General features: G+C 42.8%; 1 protein-coding gene across 1 annotated transcript; it reads right to left on the bottom strand.

The window, feature by feature from the left end:
- Positions 1-200: 200 nt before the first annotated feature.
- LOC124652233 (malate dehydrogenase, glyoxysomal) lies at positions 201-5,470 on the bottom strand. The gene is made up of 9 exons (XM_047191256.1): positions 5,390-5,470; positions 4,102-4,317; positions 3,265-3,579; positions 3,051-3,140; positions 2,850-2,933; positions 1,314-1,349; positions 1,135-1,224; positions 933-1,027; positions 201-409 (listed from the first exon to the last, which is right to left on the bottom strand). The coding sequence occupies exons 1-9, from the start codon at positions 5,465-5,467 to the stop codon at positions 337-339; spliced, it is 1,077 nt and encodes a 358-aa protein (XP_047047212.1). The 5' UTR covers positions 5,468-5,470; the 3' UTR covers positions 201-336.
- Between the last annotated feature and the right edge of the window lie 7,479 nt (positions 5,471-12,949).

Raw genomic sequence — 12,949 nt, 5'->3', positions numbered from 1 at the left:
TGCAGAGTGAGCTCCACACATTCTTTTACTTGGTGTACATACAGTGTTGTCGCAGGAAGGATATCGTAAATAAATCTGATAAGCTAGAGAAAGAGCGCCCCTTTGAAACTTTATTTATTATCATATGTATCTCAGGCTTGTCATATATTTGTTACAACCGTAAGAAAAGATTTAAGAGTTTTTTTTGAGAGTACAAAGATTTAAGAGTTTTACAGAAAGACCCACACACACAGAGGTAACCTGTTTGCATGAAGCAAAAGCACAAACAGCATATGTATATGCAATTCGATGTGTGTTGGACTTGGGGAGCACATCCAACAAGATGATGTATGTAACTCACTTGTTGACGAATGAGACACCCTTCTGGATGCTCTCGGATAGCTCCTTCTTCGCCTTCTCCAGCCCAGCTCTGCAATGGCGACATTACAGGTCAGCATGGTCACAGGATATCGAAAACAATTGGCCTTTCATAAATAATGGCAGCTACAGCGGGTTCTGTTCAGATGCAGCACCCCTCATATGTGAGATCCTGTCATATGGTTCTTCTCCAGATGTGGGATCTGAAGAAATAATTCAGTCATGATGTGATCTCCCCACGAATGGGGATGTGTGTCACAGTCTGACATTTCAACAAGGGGAAAACCCTATACACTTGTTGTTCCTGTGCATGGAACAGTATGGGCAATAATTCATGCGTCCAGCCAGCCCGATAGAAGGCATGAGACTGACCTCCTGTCCTGTCAGTATCTAATAGTGGAGGTTCTGAACCATATGAACTGTCAACTGAGCCTAACGACGATAACTTGGGCATGTGTCGACCTCACAGGAAAGCATACATGCGTGCAGTTGGTGTTGAATTATCAAAAAGTGTGTCCTGCGTGTGACTAAGATGAACGGTGAAAGCAGAGTTAGCTGTACGTTTAACTACAGACCTTTCAAACTCGTTGAGTGGACCAAGTGGCAAGATCTCCTCGACGCCAGAACGACCTAGGCGAACTTTGGATGCAAAGAAAGGCAACTCCGTCACCTTCAGCACCAGCACAAGGAAAACATTCCCGTCAGAGAATACGAGCAAAATGGGATTTGCAGATCAGAAATAATGTTCAGTGAAGACTAATCAAGAAATAAACAAACCTGAGAATCCACATAAGAGCACTCCACTATCCCAGCATCACCATGCAGCCCTCTCAAGCAAGCATCTGCAAATTTAGCTGCCGCATATGCCTAGGAAAGAAGGTGTGTTGTCAATTCATCCAGCATTCGAAACTAGAAAACCAGATAGACTAATGTGCATAGAAGCAGTAGAAACCGACCATAGAAAGAGTTGCCGATCCTGCACCTGCTTTCGCCTGAAATGCATCAAGAGCAGTACGGATTAAAAACAAAGCTTAGAGCACATATCCATCTGACATGTATTACTGTCTCACTCTTATGTTCTAAAAAGTGTAGCATGTCAGTTCTTATTCAACTTTGTTAATTATAGAGCTGAACAAGTGCAGCAATCTTTTTTTTCCGAGAAATCTGTGTTTCATTTCACTGAAAAGGGAGAGTTTTAGTTACAGGTCTCCTAAGACTAAGAGCCTGGTCTGACTCTGGCAACACTGGTATCTAAGATGGTGAGTGTTGTCAGATTCAAGTATGACTCTGACAACACTATGGATGATTAAGAGTTACTCTATGTAATAGTAAAATGTTCCTATAAAACTGGATAAGGTGCCTGGTAGTTTTGATGATGTCGCTATGGGTTATTAAGAGCTTTCCTGGTGCAAATAGTTTGAAAATTGCAGTAGGGGTAGCTGCTTTGATCTGGGCCATCTGGAAGGCTAGAAATGGGGCCTCTTTCAAAGGAGTGTTCCCTCAGGACCCAACAAGTATAGTTTTCATATGTATCATTTTATTACCTTTTGGGCTGATATCCAGAAAGAATGCTTACGGAAACTGTAACGTTGCGGACCAAAACTGTTAATGCACGATGGCAACCGAAGTTTTTTGTTGAAGACAGGGCTGGGGCCCGCTGGTGCTGTGTCTAGAGTGGGCATCGCTAGGATGCAGGCATTGATGTGGCACAGCTGGGAGTTTGAGAAGGTAAAAAAATACATGTCTGGTTTCGAGTGTTCTGGTTCCTCCACCAAGAAAACCTATCTGGTGTAGTTTTACTGTTCTTTGTGTTTCCTGTAATAAGTTCGCTGCAGAAAGTTTTGTTTTGGCAGAGATGCTATTGTGTGAGGTAGGTTGAGTAATGTTGATTTTTGAGGGTTGTGACCAAGTTAGGTTGCAGCGGAACCATGGCTGGATGTCAAAAACCTGGACCTTGTATGATCAGTTTCATGTGAATGAAATTGGGGGCGTTGTGCCCCTTTCCTCAAAGAAAAAGTAAAGACAATGTGCTGGACTCTACGACTGAAGAAGGTTTGAGCTGTACTGTTAATGAGGGCCTTTGTGGTAGGCCAAGTCTCATGTGAGGATGTTATCAAACATCAGTTGGGTTCCTGTTTGAACAGCATGTTGACCCCAGTTGTAAGTGAGAACAATAGAGGATAAAGAAAGGAGGATTAATACTGTAGAGGAACTGAAATATAACAGTTTATTCTTCCTTCTTTTTTTTCCTTTCTCCTTCTCCAATCTATGCCAGATCCCCGATTCTGCTGTTGTGTTCACATTCACACTCCGGTTAAGTTTGAATTATATGAGTATCTATGCTCAGAGTTCTAATAAAACACAGGTACTTCAACAGAGAATCTAAACAAGTAATCAGAGCTGAGCAATTGCAGAAGGAACTTTTGAATTGACTTTTCGTTGTTCCATTGTCCATACAAGATGAGGCATTACAATGACAAGGAAAACCATACCTCGACAACTTCTGTCCCGCCATTCTGTATGCGAGAAGTGAGATAGCTAATTTCTTCTGGGGTGAACGAGCAGGGAGGACTAACCTACAAATATAGGGAAGTTCCATTAAGGAATTATAAAAATGAACAGGGTAAAAGCGGAAACCATTTTTCAGCTACACATAAGGTTCAGAATTTGCAGCAACTCAAGGTAATAACCACCTGTGAAAGGAGTGGTAATATCGTAGCCCCCGCATGCCCGCCAACAACAGGAACATTGACATCTCTGGGGTCAAGTCCAAGAACCTCACCCTGTAAATAGAGGACAGTAATAGGAATTGGAGAAACTGTCCATGTAGAAACTAGTAGTGATATAATAGGGCAAAGATATAACAAAGAAATATGAAAGTATGGTAAACTATTTTGAAGTACATACCACAAAAGTATTGGCTCTCACTACATCAAGTGTTGTCACCCCCAACAATCTCTTAGGATTGTATGTCCCGGCTTTTTTAAATACTTCAGCAGCAATTGGTACAGTAGAATTGACAGGGTTACTGATAATATTCACAATTGCATTTGGGCAGCATTTTGCAATACCCTCGCATAGAGTCCGGACAATTCCAGCATTGATGTTGAACAAATCATCCCTTGTCATCCCAGGCTTCCGAGGGATGCCAGCAGGAATGATCACTAGATCCATTCCAGTAAGAGCATTTTCCAATTGCGGCTGGCCCACAAAACCACGCACCTGTAGAAATAAGATCGTATCATAATTGTGCTAGATGATCAGAATAACTTTAAGGTTCGAAAATTCGATGATAATCAGGTAGTCAAAGATATGTGGGAATACACTCACAAATCAATATCTTTTCTACAAACGCAACTAGGGTATATATGTTTGATCGAAATTTGCTGCTCAATGATCGGGTACTTTTTAAAATTTCTTCTGAGAACTCTGAGCTACACATTCAACATGAATTTCAAAACGAAGCGAATATCACTGGAAACTAGCTACTTATTTTCCTGGATTATAAGTTTATAATAGCTATAGCAGGCTAATGCTAAGATTCTAGCGTATTTGCCACAAGTACATACACTTGAGAAGACAAATGTGCCTCCATTTATAGCATATTAATATGACCTTAAAAGATCAGATGGAGAGCAATTGAATTAGAGGCCTAGAAACATGCAGCTACAGTATCCTTTCAGAATAAATATCATATTGCAACTTTGCTTAAACAGGAAATAAATAAATGGTCCAGGAGCATACCACAGCACCGGTGTTCATGTGGCTAATGTCAGCCGTGACACCAGGCGTGTTGACAACATCATACAAATGGAGCACTGAAACAAGCGGGTTCATCTTCATAAGCAGCGAGAGTGGCTGGCCAATCCCACCAGATGCACCCAGGACTGCAACCTTGAATCCTGGCGCCGCACCTTTTGCACGGCAATTCGAGCCCCTCAGGATGGAGACCTCCTCCATCTACAAAATAAGTAAGGAGAAACAAAATTAAGCCCAGCAGTATTTGTCAGCCGCTGCTTTGTCTGAAGCTGAACCCGAGGCTAAGCCCGAAATTCCAAATTTTAGCAATTTATCGTTGCAATATCCGGTACATTCTCCAGCTAAGAATAGTTCAAGTGTGGTTCTCAGTGCACTACACAGCTAGATGGCTCAAGTGTAATAATACAGCATGCTTGTACTTGTCAGTTAGTTAATTCTAACTGAATATGTGTTCTACAGGGTTTAAACTACACAGAATCTGTGAATAGGAGTGGTTCCTGATTATGTTCCTTAGTGGACAACTAATGGTCAAAACATGTAGTAAATCCTGCATGATTTATCAGCACGCTGGCATTTGATAAGCTAATTTTAGAAATCCACATCAGAAACTACCAATTATCCATTACAAATTTACAATGCCAACATAGACAATTTAAGGAAAAATGTTAAGCATTCTGCTCAACACGCTCAGCGTAACAGAAATATCGAGGCGATGTCTCAACTTCCACATACAAAATACGTAGATTTCTGCATTTGTAAGTTGTGACTAACTCAAGGGTCCTTGTTTCAGTATATGTACAAAAGGAATATGGTCTTAGCCCCTACTACGCGCTTCACGAATGGTAAAGGAAAAAAAAAAGGAGCATACAAAACGCAAATCAAAATTCAAGGGCCCAGCTTCGTACTGCAGAAAATTGATTCAAGTCAAATTCAGACAACCTCTCCCTAGTAGAGTAGTGCAGAGCAGAAATCCAAAACTACACTAACCAGTGGACCACGTCCTCCATATCGGAATGAACCCTTGAGAACTAACTAACCCACCAACCTCACCCACGCATGGTAATTCCCCATCAGCTAGCAGTACCTCAATTCCGATCAGCAACTGCGAATCCGCGCACAGGCACGCACGCGACCGAGCTAAGAGATTCGGCGTGTCCTACGATTCCAGCGAAGCTAACGAAGACGAGGGGGGGTGTACTACTCCCCTCCCCTGTAGCTCGGACCAAATCTTGGTTGTGATTGGAAGAAACGAAGGGGTCGACGGTGGACCTGCCTGGGAGGTGGGCGGAAGGAGGTGGGACGCGATCCTGCCCATCCGCCTCGCCGCAGCGTCGGCGCCACCTTGCTCCATGGTTGCTTGGTCTTGGTCGCCGCGAGCGCCGGACGACCTACCGGAGACTATGGAAGAAGCGACGAGAACGCGGAGGAGAGCAGAGGAGAGGCGAAAAGAGGGAAAATAAGGAAAGACGAGGGGCTGGCTGCAAAAAGTAGTCGGTGGTGAAGAGGGATGCGTGGAAGCGATGATCTCCTCTCCGGGTCCGGCCCATCCCGGGAAGAGGATAACCACGACGAGTCCATGAGTCATCACCTCCGTCACCGGCACCGGCAACGGCTGCCAAGTCGTGTGATGCACCACGCCGAATGATCCATGAGACATAGAGCTATGAACAATGAATCTATAACCACTTCTTCCATCCATCCATCCATGGGCATTTAGATTTTGTTATAGAAAAGATTAAAACGGGAGCATTGTAGATTATAGATGAAAATGACCATTCTTATATTCGTTTCTTTTATTCATCTGATCCAGAACTCCAAGCTAATCATGTGGACCTGCTTTGCAAAGTATTTGAAAAAAAGAGGACAACAAGAATCCCATTGACTACTCGCGGAACAAGATTGTGTGGAGGGCATTGAGCATGTCACGTACAGGTGTTGGGGTCGCTAGTGATTCCACCAATATATAGGCCCCGTAACTCAATCTTCTATCAAAAGATTAGAGTGGTGGCCTACCTAAGATGTCCTATTGAAATAAGCTCGTTGGTTGTTGGAGTGACATTCTTTGTCTAGCACACCATGGCAGGAGCCGGAGCTTGGTTTATGTCGGCATGAAAACCATTCCTTGGTGACCAATTGTTTTCCTCCAATGTTCCATACTACGTGATCTCACTAGATTGATTAGTTTACATTTGCAAATCCAAGTACTGAATAAGGGCACAATGGGAGTATTTATACACATTTATCCCCAAACTTCTGCTATTCTTCATGCGATTGTCATGACAGTCCATGTACCACTCAATATTCTTTCATGTGATTGCCATTCACCAACTCATTTCACGAAGTTCTTCAGCAGCAAACTAAACATGGACACGCAATGGTCACAACATTTTGTAGTGTTTGCTTGCATGACACACCCCAAGGTATACAAATATGAATGACTTAATGATATATATATATATAGCTCCACATATACCTTCCCGCCTTAAGAATTAGGATGTGAAATGCAATGTCATATAACTTTAGATATGATTTATCCAACATTAGTTTGAATCTTTGGAATACACTGAAATATTGGAAATATTGGACGAAACCAAAAGGTCATGGTTTTATTCCACGGTAGTTAGGACGAGAGTTTTCAAGGAGCTTAATTGTAAGCTTTCATTTTTTTAACGACCTATGATCTTGTGCTTGCAATTCTCCTCCATCATAGTGAAGTTACACGTTGGTGTGTCCGCGGTTTTGACTCGGTCCCATACATGCAGCGGTTTCCACGATCGCATCCAAGTCTATGCTACAACCACCGTTTCATCCGGTCCCAAGTGAGCAATCTTACTAAACTAGTAGGGTATTTTTAGGGTGATATAGTAGAAGATTTTTTACCCCTTTGGAGGAACAAGTATCTTGAGGAAAGGGAAGACGAGGTAAGATAACTTCTTGTCAGACAATTACTTGTACCTCAAGTTAATCTGACCCACACGGGAAACAAGGGAAAGGCCGAGAAAATACAGCCGTCCGGAAACTTTTGCACAATAAGCCGCTAAAAAATAGTGCAATGAAGCTCTTCGGGAGATCTGCAACTGCCGTTATTGCCGCTTGCCGTCGCCGGAGAAGAGGAAGCACCATTACCACTAAGGTCTTTGTGAGCCGATGAAGAGGCCCGCCAAGAGCGAAGCCATTTTCGTTGTGGCGCGTCGACCGGGAAACGTCCCCATGCTCCTCACATCCTAGACCCGCCGCTTGCCATCGATGTCGTCAAGGTAGAGCATCGAACCCACCACCATTGGGCCACAATCCCATATCATGAACTGTCTTCTTTTCTCGTACGCCCATAGTGCCGCCCGAAGCGACAACCGCGGGACACCACCCCGTCACAAATCTCCCCCGCAAGCGCTGATGGTGGAGTGAGCACCACCAGCGCCGAAGCGGGATGGGGAGAACACATGACCAAAACGGCAGCGGCGGCGCTACCTCACCACTACCACCTAGACACCAAACACGCACAAACAAAAGAAGATCGGACCAAGGTACGCATACCAATCCTTCCATATCCATCGGCAACCTCGTCGGAGCAGGACTTGGAGGAGATTTATTCACCGTCGGCATCGCTATTGCCGGGGCTGAAGAGATGGACGGAAGAAACGGGACAAACGCGGTCTCCGGCGACCCCCACTACCCACCGATGACCTGAGTCGTCGGGAGGAGGGCTGCCGGAGAACTACGCCGGAAATAAATCGCCTATTACGCGAAGACGAGTTGCCTCTCTCTCTCGTCCAGAAAGGAACAGCTCCTACCAGTACCAGAAAGATAATGTGTCAACTTCAACATTAAACTTCGCAAGGCAAAAACCCTTTTCCGGCAGGAACCACCCATGGGCCATGATTATTTCCATGGAACTGCCCTTTTTACCAAACAGTGTTACCCAATCAAGTAGCAGTTACTCTAGTTCTTGGTCTATGAAACTTCGCTTTTAAAGTGTAATAGACCTCACTAGTTACCGTGTCCACTAATGGTAACTAAACAAGAACCATCAAGAAAAACAATAACCAAACATATCGCCACGTACAAAATAAGGTTTAGGTGTTGCAGGAACTTTTCTCCTATCCATATGACCCTCGCAACAACAAGGCGGAGGAGAGCAGAGGGGAAGTGGGCGGGAAAATAAGGAAAGTTGAGGGGTTGGCTGCAAAAAAGTACTCGGTTGAGGAGTTGGGATGCGTGCAAGCGAAGATCTCCTCTCCGGCCCATCCCGGGAGGATAACCTCGGTCACCGGCACCGTGCCAAGTCGTGCGACCACCAGCCTGAATGATCCATGAGACGTAGAGCTATGAATGATGAATCTACAATCACTTCTTTCTTTCATGCAAGGACATTTAGATTTTCTTACAAAAAGTCCAAAATGGGAACGTTATATTAGATGAAAATTCTTGTCTGTAGTAACCATTCTTATATTGGTTTTTTCTTATCCATCTAATCTATAACATTCCAAGCTTTTTTGTGGGTAATTGAGGGGAGGAATGTTGCCCTCGCGCCGCTGCGGCACCATGATTATAAAGCCAGAAAAATTGTTCCACCAAGACGGCGGACACATCACAAGATCTTGGGTGAAGACGGCAATTTTATCACAACAAAGATTGCAGATGATGATATGTATTTTACATGGTATGAAGACAAGCATAACAAATGGAACTATTTGAAAGGATGGGGCAAATTATATTCATCTGACAAGGAATTGTAATTCACTGGACAATATAGGGATTAACCTAAGGGCCTTTCAGGAAATGGTGCCCACAGCAAACTGACAGCTCCCTCTTGGCAAGGATGAACTACGTAAAGCAATAAATATCCTTGTCAACAATGACCTGGAGACAACAGAAAGTTGCAGCGCCCGCATTTTTACAAGTGGAGGTAATGATCTGCGAGCCATTCCTGTGGATCTGCTTTGCAAAGTATTTGGAAAAGGGGAGAAGAATTCCACCGGCAACTGCGCGGAACAAGATTGTCTGGAGGGGCATTGTCGCATTGAGGATGTCCCCGAACAACACCATTGTTTTCTTCCAATATTCCAGACTATGTGGTAGGTCAAGATTGATTTTACATTTGCAAATCACAAGTCCTCAACAAGAGGAGAAACGGGAGTATTTATACAGTGGATATCCCTCAACTTCTCTCTTTCATTCATGTGATTGTCATGACGTCAACAGACCGCTCGATACTTTTCATGTGATTGCGCATTCACCTACTCATTTCAAGAATTTTCCACCATTCTTTCCTCTTCTTCATTTTCAACGTGAAGCAAAACATGGATACACACAATAGTCATAAGATTTTGCACTGCCTTCTTGCATGACCAAGCTGAAGATATACATTTTTTGAATGACTTGCTCAACACGTATCACATTTTTAGCTAACAATGTCATATAACTTTAGATATGCTTTCTCCAACATTAGTTTGAATATTTGGAGTACTCTGAAATATTAGAGGAAAACAAACGGTCATGGTTTTATTCGGCAGTAATTTGGACGAGAGTTTTCAAGCACCTTAATTGTAAGCTTTCATTTTGTTGACGACCTATGGTCTCGTGCTTGTAATTCTCCTTGATCATAATGAAAATACATGTTTATGTGTCCGCTGTTTTAATTTGGCATCATACATGCAGGTGATCCCAAGATCGCATCCAAGTCTGTGCTACAACCACTGTTTTATCTGGTCCCAACTGAGCGATCTTACTAGACTAGAAGGGTTTTTAGAGTGTTATAGCAGATTTTTTTTTCCCTTTGGAGTCTTTTTAATGGCAAAAAGGAAGATGAGTTTTTGTTTGAGGAACAAAAAAGGAAGATGATAATTTACTTGTTTTACGTTTGCATTACCATTCTTGAAACAAACACATCCTGATTGTTTTATGTATTGACATCTAGTTTATTGATCACAAATTTCTGATCAAGGCCTTACATGTACTGCTATAATAGTACAATTGATTAAAACACAGCTGCATGATTCATATATTTCACATGTTTCGTCACATCTGCATGAAGGCTCTCAGCGAAAAAATTCAAGGGGGAGCCTTCATGTATCCACAGCGTCAGCTTTACATCTAAAAAAGAGTAGTTAAACTCAAGATCAAACTCGACGAGGCAAATATGAGTGAATAGCGTGCGATGTTTTCATCGGAATTGGAGAGAAGTGACATTGTTGGCCAAAATAGCTGCAGCGCGACACTTCTCATGGACAAAATAGTCAAGACACGACATTGTTCATTAAACGTTGTGGTGTGATGTGTTTTAGACTGCTCATAGTGGGAGTAACATAGCTAGTAACATCACACATCTCAAGGCATTTTGGTGACATGGCATGCCAATAAATGAAGAAAGAGAGTGAGGTGGTAACTAGCTATGTTACCATAACATCACACACCCCAAAGCAAAATGAGTCTACAACATAATAAATAACACAATACATGACACCACATATAAGTTACTACCCACTATAAAGGTAGTAACCTAGACTAGTAACATGGCATATGTTACTAGTCTAATTTACTCCCCACTATGACCAGCCTTAGTGAAGTGCGAGGTTTTTTCGAAAATGGTCATTTTATTACTTGCGCAATATAGCCGGCCTCTGCATAACTAAGATGCACACAGCCGCACAAAGATCCGTTACAAATCCACAAATGGTGTTCAAAGATAAAACAGAGTTCATAGAGCAATAAAAAGACTAGCTAGGAGGATCTAGCCGGAAGTCACGCTGCCACCCATGTTGGGAGAAAATATCCCTCGCCGTATCCTCCAATCGTGAAGACACCTCCGTAAAGAGGTCCCGGTGCTCCGAGTCGCTGCAGAGGTATCCATGAACGAAGCATAGCAGTGCACCGGTAGATGACCTGTAGAAAAGAAGAAGAGATGTTATTGAAAATCTTGTCATTTCTACACAGCCATAGCGACCAAATTATTGCAATCGCTCCCATCATAATAAGACGTTTAAACCTAACATCCACGCCATTGAGCCAGCTTACCAAATAAATTGGCAACATTACGAGGTGGGTATAAGGTAGACCCTATTTGGACAGCTGACCATATAGACCTAGCAAACTTACATTGGAAGAATAAGTGTTTAATAGTCTCGTCCCGATGACAGAAGACACACTTTTTACTTCCATGCCAGCTTGCGTTTGGCAAGATTATCTTTAGTAAGAATAACCCCCGACGAAGATACCAAGCAAAGATTTTTGTTCTCAGTGGTATCTTCATCTTCCAGATTTTTGAATTATTATCGACCGGTAACTCAGGTTGAATGAGAGCATTGTACATTGAAGCCACCGAGAATGAACCATTCCCGGTAAGATTCCATCGAAATACATCAGGTCCCTGCGTCAATTGAATTGACTCAAGACGTTGTAACAATTCTTGCCAAGAGGTTTGTCTGGGACCGATGAGACTTCTTCTAAAATCCACATTTGGTGGGAAAGTTTTCAACACCTTAGCGATAGTATCGCTTTTGTGGCGTACTATATTGTACAATGCCGGATATTGTTCTCGGAGTGTGGTATTACCCAACCATTTATCCTCCCGGAAACGAATTTCCGACCCATCCTTAATAGAGAAGGATCCATATGGAAAGAAAAACTTCTTTGTTTCCATAAGACCAGCCCAAAAATGTGAATCTCCTGGTTTCCAAAGAACCTGAGACATAGCCTTTGAGCCAATATACTTCCTCTTGAGGAGTGTTTGCCATATGCCCTCTTCGCAAGTAGTTTGTACAACCATTTACCGAGGAGTGCCCTATTCTTGACCTAGAGGTCTTGAATACCAAGTCCTCCATGATCTTTGGGCCGACACAGCACACTCCATTTAGCCAGTCGATATTTACGCTTCTCACTATCCCCTTGCCAGAAGAATCTTGATCGGAAATAATCCAATCGTTTTAAGACTCCTCCGGGAAGTTGGAAGAAAGATATCATATAAAGTACCATATTACTTAGTACCGCATTTATGAGTACTAATCTTCCTCCCGAGACATGTAGTTTACCTTTCCAGCTACTTAATCTGATCCGAAGTCTTTCCTCAACCAATTTCCACTCAGCATTGGTAAGTCTCCGATAGTGAATCGGAATTCCCAAGTACCTAATTGGAAACTGGCCTTGGCCACAGCCGAAAAGCTCAGCATAATCTGCAACATGGTCTTGGGCCTCACCAAAACAAAACAATTCACTTTATGGAAATTTATTTTTAGACCCGACAAAAGCTCGAACGCAGAAAGAATTAACTTCAGGTTCCGAGCCTTGTCTATGTCATGATCCATAAAAAGAATTGTATCGTCGGCATATTGAAGAATGGATAAACCTCCATCAACAAGATGAGAAATAACCCCTTCAATCTGGCCCTCTGACTTTGCATGTTCAATCAGAACAGCAAGCATATCAGCCACTATATTAAATAGCACTGGCGATAATGGATCTCCCTGTCTTAGTCCTTTCTTGGTCTGGAAATATTTGCCCACGTCATCATTGACTTTAATGGCAACACTCCCACCCGAGATAAAACTATTGACCAACGCACGCCACTCATCAGAGAAACCTTTCATCCTGAGAGTTTGTTGCAAAAAGGACCACTTAACCTTATCATAGGCTTTTTCAAAGTCGATCTTTAAAATGACGCCATTCAACTTCTTTCTATGCAATTCATGGACAGTTTCATGGAGGACTACAACCCCATCGAGAATATTCCGTCCTTGCATAAAAGCAGTTTGTGAAGGCCTAATCACATGATCTGCCACCGAATTTAATCGGATCGTGGCAACCTTAGTGAATATTTTAAAGCTCACGTTAAGAAGAC

This window comes from Lolium rigidum, chromosome 5 (assembly GCF_022539505.1).
Source record: "Lolium rigidum isolate FL_2022 chromosome 5, APGP_CSIRO_Lrig_0.1, whole genome shotgun sequence".
Taxonomy (NCBI): domain Eukaryota; kingdom Viridiplantae; phylum Streptophyta; class Magnoliopsida; order Poales; family Poaceae; genus Lolium; species Lolium rigidum.
The sequence above is the reverse complement of the archived record's forward strand: the minus strand, read 5'-3'. Positions and strand labels throughout refer to the sequence as shown.

Bases quoted from the DNA above. Each gene is read 5' to 3' on its own strand.
- LOC124652233 (XM_047191256.1), bottom strand. From the start codon at position 5,467: ATGGAGCAAGGTGGCGCCGACGCTGCGGCGAGGCGGATGGGCAGGATC. The intron at 1,350-2,849 runs GTATGGTTTTCC...GATGCATTTCAG, and splicing joins GCGGGACAGAAGTTGTCGAG to GCGAAAGCAGGTGCAGGATC. The intron at 410-932 runs GTCTGTAGTTAA...TCGCCATTGCAG, and splicing joins CCACTCAACGAGTTTGAAAG to AGCTGGGCTGGAGAAGGCGA.